Source organism: Periophthalmus magnuspinnatus, chromosome 7 (genome assembly GCF_009829125.3).
Source record: "Periophthalmus magnuspinnatus isolate fPerMag1 chromosome 7, fPerMag1.2.pri, whole genome shotgun sequence".
NCBI classification, from domain to species: Eukaryota; Metazoa; Chordata; class Actinopteri; order Gobiiformes; family Gobiidae; genus Periophthalmus; species Periophthalmus magnuspinnatus.
The window spans coordinates 11,110,287-11,128,199 of record NC_047132.1 but is presented as its reverse complement, the minus strand read 5'-3'; the positions used below and the strand labels follow the sequence as shown (position 1 = coordinate 11,128,199).

The following is a 17,913-nucleotide window of genomic DNA, read 5'->3' as shown; positions in this document are numbered from 1 at the left end:
AAATCAGTCATCCATTTGAAACTGGTTTGGAATGAATGTATCTGTCTTCATTTGTAACCATAGACTGTATAAAGAAGCAGAGTAAGTGAGTGTGACGTCACCCACAGCGTTCAGCTCCAGTTACATGAAGCTCATCGAGGCTGGAGCAGTTACAGGGGCCAATTTTGAGCCGAATTCTACATACGAAATTCTGACCGCGAGTATTCTAGCAACCAAAGAGCCAATCTGGAGTAACACTTTTGAAGGTAACACTCCTTCCCGCCTGCACCACTGGTTTAGCAGGGAGCAGGCGCTTTACCAACGCTGTCAATTAAATCTGTTGCTAACGCTAGTGGGCGCGATCTCAGGGAAAGAACGCGTCTGATTGGACTGTTATTAATGTTCATATCTTGATTTACAGATGCAATTGCGAAATAAAGACACGAGGATCACGTAGAGCAGGTTAATACAAACAAGACCAAAATAACAAACCTGACAGCAGCAGTTACAGAGAGAGAGGCCACAGCTTTACAATGTGAAGTGAATTGGAGCCAGAGTCAATAGAGCCAGAAGCACACATTAGCTATGTCCATTTATATATACAGTCTATGCATGTAACTTTACAGTTAGAACCATATGCTTTTATTGACAGAGGATTGGCTGCAGACCTCTCCATTAAAAACTGCCAGTATTTCCATATAAGATTAGAGATGACTGGATCTCAGTCTAGATTAAAATTCCATCAGTTGCACAGCCCTCACCCTCTTGTGCTTTATGCTATTCCTTTGTTCACTAATTATAAGATTTAGACCCTTTGTACTAGGTTATGGGATACTTTATAATCTATAGAGAGGTTAATTATTTCTCTGCATTTTACCTAATGCCACTAGGTCAACTGTCAGGAGCAACAGAGTAACCTTTTATTATTAGTCCATCTACATCTCCAAAGATCAAAATGCTGTTTCATCTTGTGATGTCATGAAGTGGTAGTTTTAAGTTAACAGTTCCTTTTACCTTCAGTTCAGTAGAGATGGGCTAAAATTATCCAGATGATTCTAGTAAAAGTGTATGGCGTTTAAAAACATAGTGGAGCACTTCCTGTATTACCTCATGACATCACAAGCTTTGAGAGAAGAACTCATCTTAAATATACAGGGTTTGTGTGTTAAACATGTGTGAATTAAACAAAACACAACTCCAGCTCTGTTACAAATAAACCTGCCTATGTTTGAGATGAGAAAACAACATTATAACATAGATTAAAATATAACGCAATATAGGCCCTTTATTTATCCACTATGTGCTTTGTGTTTGTGAGTGTAGCCACATCTGCCCTGGGGTCGGCAGAGAAGTGGCTGCTAACAGTGTGAACCAGTTCTGTTTGGGCTTGAGCCGTTATAACCCCACTGTAGTAAAGTCAAAGTGTACAGTAGCACCTGAGCCAATCACAGTGTGGCATCATGTGGGTACGACTTTGACTACATAATCTCCTCATAGCCAGTGTGTTTCAAACTGGGGAACGCAGGGCCAGCAATACAGCTTTTAGATCTTGTTTAGTCTAAGTGGCCTCGTTTTTAGCCTGGTTTAGCCCTGTTCAAAACACTGACCTATTTTTGTGAATTTAAGGATATTTATTTAACCTCAGTAGACCTACTTATATCAATGAAACAGTTTTTAGCCAAGTTTATATGTATCAAAAATGAACCAAAAATATATAGAACCAACCAAAACCAGACTTAATAGGATTTTGGCATTACCGTTATACAGCTAGTTCTAATCCTTGTTTACTCCTGGTCTAGTCCTGGTCTAGTCCTGGTCTAGTCCTGGTCTAGTCCTGGTCTAGTCCTGGTCTAGTCCTGGTCTAGTCTTAGTTATAATTCTAGTTTAGTCCACGTTCTCATTCACAAGAGTCAACCTTAGTTTAAAGGGCCCATATTACTGCATTTCTGATCTATGTTATAATGTTGTTTCCTCATCACAAACAGACCTGGAGTTGTGTTTTGGTCTTCTCTCAAACAGGGAAAAGTCTGTTCCACCTTGTGATGTCATGTGGTAATACAGGAAGTTCTCCAGTATGTTTTTAAACTCCATACACCTACACATAGAATCATGTTGATAATTTCAGCCCTGGAATTGCCATTTTGTCTCTACTAAACAAAAGAAAAAAGGAGGTGTCAATGTGAAAACTACAACTTTATGACATCACGAGATGGAACAGAGTATTTTGAGCTTTGGAGATGTAGACAGACTAATAATAAAGGGTTAGAAAAACATGTGTGAATGAGATAAAACACAACTCCAGGTCTGTTTTTGATGAGCTAATAACGTTCTCTATGGCTTAAACCTCCAGAGTCCATTTGTGTAATATAGGATTTTTAAAACCTGACTTCAAAATGAAAGACCAGTGATCTCCAGGTTTGTATTGACTCACATGTTGACAGCAGATTTACTCAGCGCTGCTATCTGCGCTAAAAAACAAGTCCGTGATTTCACATCAGAGCCCTCGGTTAACCATCAACCAGAGACACTCCACCTCTCGTGTCCTGTCAGTCACTCACTATGGGTCCATCTTCTCCATGGGACAGGAGTTAGCACCTATCTGGGCGGAGTTTAGCTCAGAGGAGGTGGAGGGGGCTGGAGTGGAGGTGTGTGGGAATTAGGGTTTCCTTGGTCAGATCTGGCTGTCTCTCATTGTCAGGTTTTTAACTGGTGACATAGCGTGTAGCGACGTTAGCGTTAGCCAAGATGGACATGGCAGATTACAGTGAAGCCTTGGACCCAGCCTATACGACGCTGGAGTTTGAAAACATGCAAGTGCTTTCTATGGGCTCAGGTGAGAATTATTTGCAGTTTAAATCTGTGAAATATAAAGATTTGATTTTAAACCCATTGAGGATACTTAACATTTCAAGACTGAAATCTGAACTGCTAAAATAATCCAAGAATCCCATGCATTTCAGAACATGTTTGCATAGGTCTAAACTACAGGGTTAGCAACTTTTACACAGAAAAAGACTCCATGGAGACAAAGGGAGGGCATCTGACACAGACAAATTGTGATTTTGATTTGATTTCAGTATAAAATTTGGGTATTTCATGGTTGGGTTGAACAGATGACCAAATTCAGAATATAATGGCATTTTCAAACTGCTTCACTCCTGAGTGCACCAGCAGCCGGTGACATTGCGCCCTCTGCTGGAGCGTAGTGTATATAAGAAAAAGCATCAGATAAATGAACTTTTCAATGCATGATTTTAATATTTGTGTGAATAATGCACAGAGTTCTTTTTTTTAATGTTGTATATAATATGTCTGTGTAGTCCCTCAGTCCAGGTATGAGCCATAGTAAAAGTACTACGTTGTATGCAATAGTTCACTGGGTTTAGTTGCTTAAATGCATTGAGTTAAAATATTAAGTTACATTCTGTCTCTTCCCACAAAATCTCAGGCAAAAATGATCCGATTTGAAGTGATTTTTTTCTTGCTGCAACTCAATCTCCATATTTATCCGTGCACTCTCCCATGACTCAGGCTTGTCGTTCAAATCCCGAAATGAAAGCATTCCCACAACTTAAAAAAGTCAACTTGTAACATTTAATGCACATTTTATTACCCACAGTTCCTGCAAAATTTCAACATCTAAAATTTCTAAATATGTACACTGTAAAAACATGTGGAATGAGTTGAAATGAATTCAGAATATTTTGTTCTGAGGGTAATTTCATTTATCCAACAAGATTTGTCCAGTTGACAGATTTAACTTCGTTGTTTGCTATTCATTTATCCAAGTCAACTGGTCTTCTCAGTTCTGTTTTTTTTTTTTTTTTTTAATAAAACTATATTTTTGTTTGGCTTTTTCTTTTTAAAAACATTTTTAGGCAAAATTTTCTGTCAGTCCTGTCCAATTAATAACATATTAACATATTAAGTACAGTTTTTTGTGCAGTAGAGCTGATGATTAAGCTCCAAATAAGGACTAAATACACTAAAACCACTAGACCATCTTTGACACAAGTTAGAAATGATTGGCGGTAACTAAATGTAAAAACTCAAATATTGACTTTACAGCAGACAGATTGTGCTTGTGTCTGCTCTGTAGTTAGAATCTCTGACACTGGTGGATCATTATGTTATAATTTGCACATTTTAAATATTAAATATTCATATAAAACGACTTAAAAAAAACAAGTCCGCTGATTCCCGCGTTTAAAAACTGTGGTGCCCAATGGGACCTGACGTTGTCATAAACATCATGAAAGAGCCGCGGAGCTGTCGGCGCCCCCTATGGACAGCTGCACATAATACTAATGTGCAGCCGATTTTTTTCATTTGTACCAAAAATTACTACGTGACGCTGTCAAATCCTACGAGTATCACCAATTAAAACAATAAAACTGGAGAACGAAGAAGTGCGTACGTCACAGTGGGTGTGTACTGTGGCGGTGAAAATTGGGGTTGATCAGCAAAATGACATCTTGAAAATAAGTGATTAAAGATTGCTCAAACATGCACGAATCACTCCAAAAACAACTTTGAGAAAGTAAATGAAAAGAAACAACATGGTTAAAATCTCTGAAAAGTGGATTTTGCAGAATAAGTCGGAATTAAATAAATAACTACAATTGTCCGTATTATTCACGTATGTTGATTATAAGCATTTAAGTCATTCTATTTACAAAATAAAGAACATAAAATATTTAGATGCAAAACACTGTAAACATTTGTACTTTTTGACTATAGCTATATGTTTTAAACTGGTATAAACTGGCTGAATAGTACACATAGATACTCACACGGATACTTTTTGCAGTGTATGTCAGCAGTTTGATTGATAGGTCTGGGACAGTAGAAAGCCGTCTCCATGAGGCCTGTTTAAACCTAATCAGATCCACATTACTCCACTCTGTTGACTTTGGTTTGACAAACTCAGGCTTTACGAGTCTCTGATCACTGCTGTACCATTCACGCCTTATACACCCTAACGACTTTCTGTCACATGAATTCTGATTATATCTCATCAGTTTTAATCAAATTTACATATGTATTCTCCAACTTTTTTTGATTTATTTGAAGTGATTAATGTGCACTGATTAATGTGACGGGGCTCACATTAATCAGTGCTAATATCTGTATCGTAATATCAGATATTGTTTCGATATAGAAAATGTATAGGCAATATTTGGTAGTGAGGAAGAACTGGAGGAAGTGTCTGGGGTGGGGAAAGTCTGCATTCGTGACCTGGCCCTGGATAAGCAGAAGAAAATGGATGGATGTTGTTATAGTCTTGTTCCCTTGTCAAAACATGTCTGGATTACTGCTTTGTTTCATTCACACATGTTGAGGGATTGTGCTTGCTTTTGTGCCCAACACACTTTGCTCCACCAGGTGATGTCATGAGGTGGTGGCATCTTTTTCTCATACCTAATTTCAACGTATTGAGTTAAAAACCAAGTTAGTCTTGGTTTAGTCCTGATTTAATCTGGGTTTAGTCCTGGTTTAGTCCTGATTTAGTTCTAATTTAGTCTTGGTTTAGTCCTGGTTTAGTCCTGGTTTAATCTGGGTTTAGTCCTGGTTTAGTCTTGGTTTAGTCCTGGTTTATTCCTGGTTTAATCTGGGTTTAGTCCTGGTTTAGTTCTGGTTTATTCTTGGTTTAGTCTTGGTTTAGTCCTGATTTAATCTGGGTTTAGTCCTGGTTTAGTCTTGGTTTAGTCCTGGTTTATTCCTGGTTTAATCTGGGTTTAGTCCTGGTTTAGTTCTGGTTTATTCTTGGTTTAGTCTTGGTTTAGTCCTGATTTAATCTGGGTTTAGTCCTGGTTTAGTCTTGGTTTAGTCCTGGTTTAGTCTTGGTTTAGTCCTGGTTTATTCCTGGTTTAATCTGGGTTTAGTCCTGGTTTAGTTCTGGTTTATTCTTGGTTTAGTCTTGGTTTAGTCCTGATTTAATCTGGGTTTAGTCCTAGTTTAGTCCTGGTTTAGTCCTGGTTTAGTCCTGGTTTATTCAGGGTTTAGTTTTGTGTCGTGTGTGTGTGTTTGTGTGCGTGTGTGTGGGGGGGTGTGTGCGCGTGGGTGTGGGGGTGTGCGCGCGTGTGTGTGGGTGCGTGTGTGTGTGTGTGCGCGCGTGGGTGTGTGGTATATATGTGTAAAAAGGCAATTCGTGCAAGTTTAATCTGTATTCATATAAATGCGTTGTTTCCTAGTACTTTTTTCTCATAACTAGTTGTTTTTTCCTAGTTTTCTGAGTGCCGTTTGAGTCAGATACATAGAGATACATAATAGTTTTGAGAGCTTTAGCTGCATTCCCCAGTTTGAAACACACTGGCTTTTGAGTCGACTAATTGATCAGCAGCACATGTCTTTAGTGGACTACAGCCCTATTGTACAAGCCTGAACGCAGCCAAATGCATCAGTATAACTCACATATGTTCTGTCTGTCCTGTTCCAGACGCGTCCCCCACGGAGAGCTCCACCATGAGCGGAGGTGGGGGGCACCTGGCAGTGGGCAGCCTGTGTGCCATCTGTGGAGACCGGGCGACAGGGAAACACTATGGGGCATCCAGCTGTGACGGGTGCAAGGGCTTCTTCAGACGCAGTGTACGCAAGAACCACATGTACTCATGCAGGTACGACACTATATGCTACATATGATAAAGGAGGAGCAGTGTCTCTACTCCGAGCTCTTCCTGTGTGACTGGTGCACCCAGCCACCCTGCAGAGGACGCTCATTTTGGCCGCTTGTTTCCATGATTTTTTCCTTGATTTCATTATAATTTCCGCCCTAATGCCTCTGCCTCTCCACAGGTTTAACAGACAGTGTATAGTGGACAAAGACAAGAGGAACCAGTGCAGATATTGTCGGCTCAAAAAGTGCTTCAGAGCTGGAATGAAGAAAGAAGGTATGATGTCATGACATTAACTGTTTGTTTATCAATAGTTGCTGTGGGCACCGCCATCGTCATTTGCGTTGTACTATTGTACGGAGCTGCCGATCTTGACAGCAAATAACTTTTATAGGGACAGGGCTGTTTTAAAGCTTTGCAGAGAATTGGTGCAGTGTTGACTTTTTGCACGTAAACATTGAAGATTTGACACAAACCAACCTACTTTATATAATATTTTAGCGCCAAAACTTTTCCCAAATTCTCCATTTAAAGGAACTGGATTTTCACTTAACCAGAAGTGCTACTGAAAACAAAGAGCAGTTTTGTTGCATTTATGGAAAAAGTGGGAACAAGGTCAGTATGGCTCCTCACAGGAGCTCGTTAAGCTTCTCAATGTAAAAAAAAAAAAAAGGGGGCAAAAGTTTGACTGTTCCTTCACACTTTTGGCCTGTCTCCCACCAACATGTTTGTAATTGAGGTTAGCGTGGTAGAAGATGTTTAAACCTGCAGTATAAAGTATTGCTAAAATCTTAAATAAGTTACAAAATCTCCATGGTGACGAATCAACCCACCGGAAAAGTTACATAGTGCACCTTCAACAATATTAACCTCATCTCTGCACATAGGAGGTTGAGGTATAGTGTTGTAGTATTTGACATGAAGGCTTCAGTCGCTCTGAGCTGTGAATCAGCTCTCATTCTATTGCATCACATCGGACCCTTGTTAATGTTCTCTTAGTAAAACTACGACTCGCGCTGAGTAAACAGTTTTAAACACAACCGGCCATAAATGTGACAAACCTGAGAAGAGATTTTTCTTCTAAATGACCTGTGCTTGGCTTTGGGAAGGACCCTAATGAGAAATAAATGAAGGCTATTCTTACGATGAATATTTCCTGTTAAATAGTTCTAATGCAGTTTAAACGGTTTGGGCTGACTCATACGCACAGGCCCGATTTAGACCTGGTTTAGACTTGCTGTAGTTTGAACTAAAATGCTGGTTCAGTCCTGGTTCAAACCTGTTTTAGTCCTGGTTTTAGTTTTAGTTCAGACCTGGTATAGTCCTGCTTAAGTCCAACTTTATCCAGATATAGGCCTGGTTTAGTCCTGGTTTAGGCCTGGTTTAGTCCTGCTTTAGTCTTGGTTTATTCACAGTTCAGTCATGCTTTAGTCCTAGTTTAGTCTCGGTTTAGTCCTGCTTTAGTCCTAATTCAGCCCTAGTTTAGTACTAGTTTAGTCCTGTTTTAGTCTTGCTTTAATCCACTGTATAACCCTGTGTGCTTGTTGCAGCTGTACAGAATGAAAGAGATCGCATAAGCACCAGGAGGTCCAGTTATGAGGACAGCAGCCTTCCCTCCATCAACGCCCTGATCCAGGCCGACGTGCTCTCCAGACAGGTGGGCTCTATGGAACATACAACACTATAGTATACATGACATTACTGTTATACTACCACTCAAACGTTTGGACACACCCTCATTCATAGGTTTCCTTTATGTTTACTACTTTGTACATTTTGATACAGTGATGAAGTGAGATATAAAATGACTCAAAAAAACCTCAAACACACAAAACTCAAACACAGCTCTGCAAACCTTTGGCCTTTGCCTTATGATGATGTCTCCTAAAATGGTTTTGGTGCAAATTAGTGCAAATTAGTCAAAGCAAAGTTTTGGTTTTTTAGGTTAATTTAGTACAACAGAGTTATTTTGAGTTTATTTTTGTTTTCTAAATGATCACATTTTTATACAGCGCTTTTCCACCTTCAAGGCACTCAGAGCACTTTACATCAAGGAACCACTCACACATTCACACACACATTTATACACCAGTGTACACAGCAAGGTGGGTTAAGTGTCTTGCTCAAGGACACAGCCCAAACTTTTGCCTGGCCGTGTATGTGATATTACTGTTCTAATCTGCTGCTATGTGCTCAGATCACGTCTCCGGCCCCCATCCTGAACGGGGACATTAGGACTAAGAAACTGGCCTCCATCTCAGACGTGTGTGAGTCCATGAAGCAGCAGCTCCTGGTGCTGGTGGAGTGGGCCAAGTACATCCCAGCCTTCTGCGACCTGCCCCTTGATGATCAGGTCAGAGGTTCCACTCACAAATATGCTGATAGGAACTGTATGGATGCTGAGGTGACACCTTGTGATGTCATGTGGTACAGGAACGGCTCTGCTGTGTTTTTAAACTCCATACTCCTTTGCTAGAATCATTTGCTTAATTTCAGCCCTGGAATTGCCAATCTCTACTGAATAAAAAGTAAAAAGTTAACTTGAAAACTACTTCTGCTTCATGACATCACAAAGTGAAACAGAGCATTTTGTGGTTTGAAGATGCAGACTAATAATGCAAGGTTACTTAAACATGTGTGAGTGAAACAAAACACAACTTCAGGCATGTTTTTAGGAGATAAAAGCTCACAAGAGTCAGTTTGGGTTTGACCTGCAGATGGAGGACACATCCAAGTTTATGTCTCATGTGAAAGCTCACATAGAAGGACATGTTTACTCCACTATATTGCAATTCAGAAAAATGCTAAAACAATTTATTTAGGCCCAAGAACATTCACTTGTCAAGTAATTTAACATTTTTCTGCACAGGTGAGATCCAGTCTGCACAGATAGTGTACTCTGTCACCAGTGTAGTTGATGTATTTTAATCCTGAGTTAGAATATGATGGTTAGTTTTAAAGTCATGTCCTCTGAATCATTAACAGGCCTGTCACTGCTGTAGTCACTGATTTGCTGCTGTCAGCGAGTCTACCAACAACATGAATGAGCTCTGGCATAACTGTTTTTAATGTTTTGAGCTTAAGTAACATTTAGATTAACTTTCTGTGTCCTGTTCCAGGTGGCACTGCTCAGAGCTCACGCAGGAGAACATTTGCTGCTCGGAGCTGCAAAGAGGTCCATGCTCTACAAAGACATTCTACTATTAGGTAAAAATGTTGAGTTTAAAGTGGGACTAAATGCATTTCAAATAGAGCTGCTAAACTGGGCAGGGTCTGGAGGACTAAAGGGGAGAGTGAGGGGGGAGTAACTGTTATAGTGCTAGTATGTGTATTCGGAAAAAATATATATAAATCTACAAAGGCCAGGTCTAATATTTAACCATCACTCCACTACATTTGCTTCATAACAAAACTAATTTCACATTTGTTCTGGTTTGGTCCAGATCAGGGTTGTCAAAAACATTGAAAATCAGCTACCGATCGATACTAAAACTAGATACTCATTTGAAGTATTGATTCTGAAAATATTACTTAAACAAGACAACCAGTCTTATACTAGCTTTATCAAAACTAGTATAAGTTCACATGGCAATTATTATTTAGTGTTCAAAGTTACATTCACCTGTCTAAAATAGAGCCTTATTATTATCACTGCAGTATCAAAATCTGTATCGAGTATCGAGCCAATTTCTTAGTGTTGAAATCAAGTTTGAAATGTTAGTATCATGACCACACAGATGGCTTGGTTCTGTTCTAGTCCTGGTTTAGTTCCAGGTTTAGTCCTAAATTACTTGCAAACACAGTCTAAATATCTTGATGTCTATCTTGACAAAACTCTTCTTGCGCGACAGGGAATGACCACATAATTCCGAGGAACAGTCCGGAGCTGGAGGTGGGGCGAGTGGCCGTGAGGATCCTGGATGAGCTGGTGCTGCCGTTTCAGGAGCTGCAGATCGACGACAATGAATACGCCTGTTTAAAAGCCATCGTCTTCTTCGACCCAGGTACAACACAGCAGCAGGGAGGAGGAGTGGAGTTTGCATGTTCTCTCTGTGTCTGGATGAGTTTCGTCTGGATGCATTATTTTAAAAAACTTCAGTTTACATACTAAAATGTGACAAAGGATCATAGTAACTTACTGTAGTACAGTTTTAACAATATGTTTTACACCCAGAATCAGTGTTGGATACAATAGCCAAAAAAAGTATCAGTAAAAATAACACTACTCAAGTAGAAATACAAAGTAGTGGTGCAAGAAATTACTCAAGTAAGAGTAAAAAGTATTAGAGTAAAAGTAACTGACTGGACAACAGATCTGATTTATAATTTGGAGTTAATGTGATTGGAAGCACAAATCATGCACATAATACACAAATCTGGTGTTTTCAAAGAATAGACTCAAAAAGAGAAGAATTAATACATATCTGCAGGACACTACAAGTACAACAGTAGTAGTAGTAGTAGTAGTAATAGTAGTAATAATAGTAATAGTAGTAGTAGGTTAATGTAAAGATACACTTTATTGTAACTTTACTGTAGTACGGTAGCAGTAGAAGTAGTAGAAATACAGGAAGTTTATATATATATTTTTTCAACATCCCTCTGCACACAGCCCCATAACGTCCCTCTGCACACTGCTCTATGACGTCCCTCTGCACACTGCTCTATGACGTCCCTCTGCACACAGCCCTATGACATCCCTCTGCACACAGCCCTATGACGTCCCTCTGCACACAGCCCCATAACGTCCCTCTGCACACAGCCCTATGACGTCCCTCTGCACACAGCCCTATGACGTCCCTCTGCACACAGCCCTATGACGTCCCTCTGCACACAGCCCTATGACGTCCCTCTGCACACAGCCCTATGACGTCCCTCTGCACACAGCCCTATGACGTCCCTCTGCACACTGCTCTATGACGTCCCTCTGCACACAGCCCTATGACGTCCAATCCTCCCTCTGTAAACCGTTGGCTCTGTTTGTTTGTTTGCAGACGCTAAAGGCCTCAGTGACCCGGGGAAGATCAAGCGCATGAGGTACCAGGTCCAAGTCAGCCTGGAGGACTACATCAACGACCGGCAGTACGACAGCAGGGGGCGCTTTGGAGAGCTGCTCTTGCTGCTGCCCACACTCCAGAGCATCACGTGGCAGATGATCGAACAGATCCAGTTTGTGAAGCTCTTCGGGATGGCCAAGATCGACAACCTACTGCAGGAGATGCTGCTCGGAGGTGAGGCAGGGCTCGGGGGAAGGTACTGACCCCAGAGCCACATCCAAGCTCTGTTCAGTTGTCTCCTTTACTCCTCCATTCCTCAGCTATCCAGAAGTAACAAAATGATGAGCAATCAGTACGGTTGCCATAGCAATTAACAATTCAAAACAAAATTGTATGATTTTTGAATTGGAAAAAGTCCTCAAAATGTTGTATGAATAAATGATGAATAAATCCCAGACATAGGAGACAGAACTATAAAGGACAAAATCTTTAAAATTAATTTTGCTCTGCTCAAACCACGATGCAGCCCTGTGATTGGTCCACTCTTCAGACACTGGTGGCCAGGCCCAGTCTCTGGAGCAGGAGCAGAAACGTGCGAAGATTCTCATGAGTTTATGAATCAGAGTCAGATAAAACAATGAAGTTTTTTTGCCATTGTCAGTGAACAGAATTCAAATCCTAGGAACTTGCTTTGGCGTCATGGTGCAACATCTCACAAATATTGTGAGTTTTTGAAAGTACTAGCCTCAGCAGCTAGTGAGCAAAAAAAGGAGGCAGTAGTACTGTCCCTAGTGTTTTTCACAGAAGTTGTATCCCTGTTGTTGTGTCCTTGGGCAGGACTCAAACCCCCTTTCTCCAGTGTCTCAGTTTCCTGGTGTTAATATGAGTGTGAATATTTCTTGATGTTACTGACATTACCTGCAGGTGTGACCCATCTCTGTTCTGTTTCAGGTTCTGCCTCTGAAGCCCCTCACGCCCCTCACTCACTGCACCCCCACCTGGTCCAGGAGCACCTCAACACCAACGTCATCGTCAGCTCTCTGCCCACGCCCATCCACAATGGACAGATCTGTGAGTGGAGATATGAACATTCTATCTATACTCAAATACACAGGGATAATAACATGAACAGAAGTGAGTAAAAACAACGTGTTGATCAAACACTAGAGGAGGAAATAGTTCAAGACGTCATTGCTCTGACTGCCACTGGTGCCAACCTATAGCTCTGTGCTCACTTTGGTTTCTTATTTTCTTAATCAGTGATACACAAAGGACTCGGCAGCATCGCATAGTCATCTTGGTAAAAATAAATAAATTTAATCCGTTGCTCACTTATGTGTTACCTGAGCCAGTTCATAAAAGACACAACCACTTTTATTTCATCACGTTTATGACGATGTACCATAAACGGGCTCCTCACTTTTCCAACCTGGAAGTCAGCGAACTTGTTTCTTTTAAAATTCTGATTTAAAATGTCCAGATTACAACATAATGATCCATGGATGTCATAGATTATAACTACACAGCAGACACAAGCTCAATATGTCTGCTTTAAGTGAGTAAAATCATGAATAGAATTGGGACCGGAAAATTACAACACTCTGACCTTTTTTGCAGCCTTGTGAGTCAGGTAGCTCTGTATAATCCTCTCAGTTTTTCAGTTCTAATCTGGATTATTTAGTCAAAGAGAGCTGTTATTCTGCCCTAACACGTTTAAGTCCCACAAATATGCCACAAAAGTGCTTATTCTGCATCTGAAGCGCTTTAGATTTTATTCACTGTTTACTGAAAATACTTCATAACACAGACAGTGGCACTGACCAGTTTATTTTCAAATCTAATTCAAAGTACGAAAAAATATTGGCACTGTAAAAAAAAAAATACTAGCCACAGTTAAGTGACTTTAAAGGTGCACTGTGTAACTTTTCTCGCGGACAGTCCAGCCAAGTTATAGGTCAGATCTGTGGAGAGGGCAGCCAGAACACAGAAAGAATATAGTTAATTTTTAAAGCAATAAACACACCTAAAATTCAATAAATGCAAGATAAGATATAAGTTTACTGCTGTGTAACATTCCAGGCAAAGCATTAACATCTCCATGGAGACAACCAGGTGGCCGACACTCCACCAGAAAAGTTCCACAGTGCGCCTTTAAGATTTGTTTACTTTCTTATTTGCTTGCTCAAACGCTTCACTGACAAAATGAGGCAAAAATAAATAACGCGTTTTATGTTCGATTTTCAGCCACTCCCGAGACCCCGATCCCGTCCCCTCCGGCCGCCTCCAGCTCAGAACACTTCAAAATGGCTCCCGGCGTCATAGCGACAGTTCCCAAGCAACCCACCTCCATCCCCCAGCCGACCATCACCAAGCAAGAGGCAATCTGAAGTACACAAATACTACGACAACTACTACTGCTACTACTGCCAATACTGCAGATACTACAAGCACTGGACACTGGAGTCATTGTCAAAGTGCCCAAGCAGCCCAGCTCTACACGTGGCCATCCCATACAAGTACTACAACTACTGTCAATGCTACTTCTATAACAAATACTACTACTGCTGCCAATCTCCAGTACTGCCTTAAATGGAAATGCCGAAGGATGGAAGAAGAAATGAATGCATTATCATTATATATGGGTTTTTTTTTATATTTCTTTTAAAAGACAATAGTTTTCAAAAAGTAGAACATACCGGTGTTCCTCTTTACAGTGGAACAGGAGCTAAAATGTATTTATCAACTATGAAATCCACAAATGTTAATGAAAAACAGAACTAGTTTGCAGTGGTCCTAAGATATTCCTCAATTACCTTATGCATTCAGATCATTTTAATTATTCACAGAGATGAGTTTATAAGCGCTTTTCACAACTTTCAGAGACCAGAGCGGAGTTTTGCCATCACGGTAATGGCAATGCTGACAACAACTAGCATGCTAACCTGCACTTCCTCATCATCGGACAGTAACATGCTACTAAATTCGATGCACACAGCAGATTTATTTTGACCTCAAGAGCTGCTTATGCCATAAATCTGTATCTGTTGGGACAAATTTTGCTCAAATAAATGGGTTAAAATTGGGTTCAGGACTTTTTAATATATGTTATGACTGTATTTGTGTTGTCGATACATTTGATGAAATATTTCTAAATGACGCCCAGAGACACTAAATATTTTTAATAATAACTATTTTGTATATAAATTTGCTTTTAGTTCCCAAAAAAATGTGGGGTCTTTTTGACATGGAGACTTTTCATGTCTGCTTTCAGTGCGTGTTACAACTGGCCTTATACAGTTTTAAATGAAAGTGAAGAGGATCAGTGGAGATGTAACGATATCATAATGTGACTAAACAACAAAAAACTGCCTCCTGTGAGTTTTAAGACATGTTATAATGCTGTCAGCGCCTCAAACCTGGAGTTGTGTTTTGTTTCATTCACACAAGTTTGAGTGAAGGTGTATAGAGTTTAAAACACAGTGGAGCACTTCCTGTATTACCACATGACATCACAAAATGGAACAGAGTGTTTATTGTTTGAGAGAAGAACTCAGCCTAAATATTCAGTGTTTGTGTGTTAAACATGTGAATGAAACAAAACACAACTCCAGGTTTGTGATGAGGAAACATTATAACAGATCAGAAAATAGTGTAATATGGGCCTTTAAAAGTTCACTGTGTTACTTTTCTGGTGGAGGGTCTGCCACCTGCTTATCTCTTTGGAGAATGATGTTTTTTCTTTGTTTAGAATGTTCCACTCTTAGGCTTTAGCTTAATCCATCTCCAATGGGCTAAGTTACAGGTCAGATCTGTGCAAAGGGGACTCTACTCACAGTAAGAATGCATGTTTTGAGCAATACTAGACAAAAATAAAAGCTTGTTGTTTTTTTTTAATTTTTGGTTATTGCACTGAAAAACGTGTATCCTTACTGTGAGCAGGCTTGCATCTCCACAAACCTGACTCTTACTTGGTGCTTTGGTGTCTACAATATTCCACAGTATGGCATAAAATGTATATATCTCCATGGAGAATGTTCTGAAGTATGGTTTTAACTTTCTGTTTCCATCAAACCCTGCAGATGACGAGCTACCTCCAGAAAGTTACACAATGTTGCTTTAAATAACTTTAATGCCATACTTTTATAATAATCTGTCTCTTCATGTATTTATTTTAGACCATGTCCACTCTCATAGTATCCACGGGCAAAGGCTAGTTACCATCTCCATGGAGACAAGCAGGTGGTCGATCTTCCATCTGAAATGTTACATAGTGCACTTTTAATATTTGTAATTGGTGTTTTTAGGACTAAACGGGCTTAAGTTAGGGCTGAATTACAGCTAATGTGAAAGCAATATTATACTCTGAAAAAGTCTATTATTGTTACATCTCTACTATTAAGATGATGCTCAGGATTTTGACCCCATAAATTAATTTTAGTGTTTTTTTTAATATTTTGTGTAAATTTCCAGAGCTGTTTTGTGTTGTAAGTTTCATAATAAGTGTGGACAATGTCAATTTGAATGCAGAAATGCGACATACTTTTGCTATATGAGATGTTTGTATGTCGGTTTAAGCCAGAAATGCCTTCAGTTGTTACATGAGAACTAGTAACTGCCACTTTGTAAGGATATAAAGACTTATGTAGAATTATTCTGGTTTTAAAAATACATTCTATTTTTTGTTTAGTACTTTTTGTGGTTGGTGGATTGAAATGTGCCTTGAAACTGCCTTACAAAGCGGGCCCAACAGCCCAACAATGTGAAGTCGAGGTAATAAACTGTTGGTATATTTTTACACTGGAGTCTTCTTTATTATTGGTGGTAACATAGACTGTATGTATAAATGGACATAGCTAACCTGCTAGCTGCCGCGTTCCAAACAGGAAGTGATCATGGGCGCGCTTCCGGCTCCATCGACTCTGGCTCCAATTCACTTTCTGTTGAAAAACTGTGGCCCCTCTCTCTGTAACTACTGCTGTCAGACTCGTCATTTTGGTCTTAAAATGTTTGTATTAACCCGCTCTACATGATCCTGGCATTTTTATTTTGCTATTTTGTATGTAAATCAAGATATGAACTTTAATAACAGACAAATCTGGAGTCTTCTTTCCCTGAGGTTGCTCCTGTTAGCATTAGCAACAGGTTTGATTGACAGTGGTGCGGGCGGGAAGGGGCGTTAACTTCAACAGCTATGTTTCAGATTGGCTCTTTAGTTGCTATGATACTCGCGGTCGGAACTCAGCTCCATATTGGCCCCTATAACTGTTAGCCTTGACGAGCTTCATTTGACTGGAGCCAAACGCCGTGGGTGACGTCACTCTCACTTCTTTATACAGTCTGTGGTTATGACAGAACCATAAGCTTGTCAAGGCAAAGGAAAAAAATTGCACGTTTTGTTTGCCTCCATTAAATGTTGCAGTAAGTATCGTACTGTGCATATTGTGAAAATATCGTACAGTGAAATTTGGACATTGTTACATCCCAAAGTTTTAGTGGAAGAAAATGTATGTAATCTTGGTCATCATTACTTTTTAGTTTAGTTTTCAGCAAAAATATGACACTGACAAAAACAATGACAGAAAATTTTTTTTCGGCACTGGGCACTCTATGAGGTTTTTGACGAACCACGCTAAAATGAATAAATATTTAAAGATCAGGCAGTGCACAGGGAGCTATGGGTGGTTTAGAGGTCAGGGGTCAGAGGTTTGGGGTCAGACCAGACAGTGAACAGGGAACTGAGGGTGGATGCCATTGACAACATGTTAAACACTACACACATAGAATACTTCAGTAGAGACACTTCTGTGTTTAGAAAGAAGCATGTTTGTGTCTCAGTGCCAACGCTAATGCTAATTTTGATATTAAATATTAAAACTACACCTGAAACTAAGATATTCTACATATAAAAATTGTCTTTAGTTTATTTAATTAGAATTTTAGTAGGTTGTTTATGTTATATTTTTGGATTTGAATAAAAGTGGCTGTTAACTTTGAGACACAGTTAGCTAGCATGTTGCTGTGCACGGAGCCTATTTAACACATGTCCTCCTGTGCCTGGGTTGGTTTCCCCGAGTATTCAAGTTTCCCCAGTCAAACTATAATGTGCACAATATAACAGCTGGAACAACCTCCATCGAGGTACTCCTGACCAAAACCCTCCTGTAGAGAGTTAGCATGGTCACATACACGGGTTATTCAGGCGGCAGTGGCTCAGTGGTTAGCTAAAGTTAGAGGACTGAATCTCACTCAGGCGAAGTTCTGCCATAGTGTCCTTAGGCAAGACACTTCACCCACCTTGCCTAGTGTGAATGGTGCATGTGTGT

General features: G+C 39.9%; 1 protein-coding gene across 2 annotated transcripts in view; it reads left to right on the top strand.

Moving 5' to 3' along the window:
• hnf4a (hepatocyte nuclear factor 4, alpha) overlaps nt 1-16,385 on the top strand; it is a 39,028-nt gene extending 22,643 nt beyond the window's left edge. The window contains exons 1-10 of one of the 2 annotated variants that reach the window (XM_033969844.2): nt 2,676-2,812; nt 6,419-6,596; nt 6,775-6,869; nt 8,144-8,250; nt 8,791-8,946; nt 9,713-9,800; nt 10,445-10,597; nt 11,588-11,824; nt 12,542-12,661; nt 13,835-16,385. In XM_033969844.2, coding sequence (XP_033825735.1) covers nt 2,725-2,812; nt 6,419-6,596; nt 6,775-6,869; nt 8,144-8,250; nt 8,791-8,946; nt 9,713-9,800; nt 10,445-10,597; nt 11,588-11,824; nt 12,542-12,661; nt 13,835-13,977 — 1,365 coding nt within the window. In that variant the 5' untranslated portion in view covers nt 2,676-2,724 and the 3' untranslated portion in view covers nt 13,978-16,385. Of the gene's footprint in view, nt 1-2,675; nt 2,813-6,418; nt 6,597-6,774; nt 6,870-8,143; nt 8,251-8,790; nt 8,947-9,712; nt 9,801-10,444; nt 10,598-11,587; nt 11,825-12,541; nt 12,662-13,834 lie in introns of those variants that run through there. The other variant, XM_033969845.2, reaches the window with a different exon arrangement.
• Nucleotides 16,386-17,913: the final 1,528 nt, after the last annotated feature.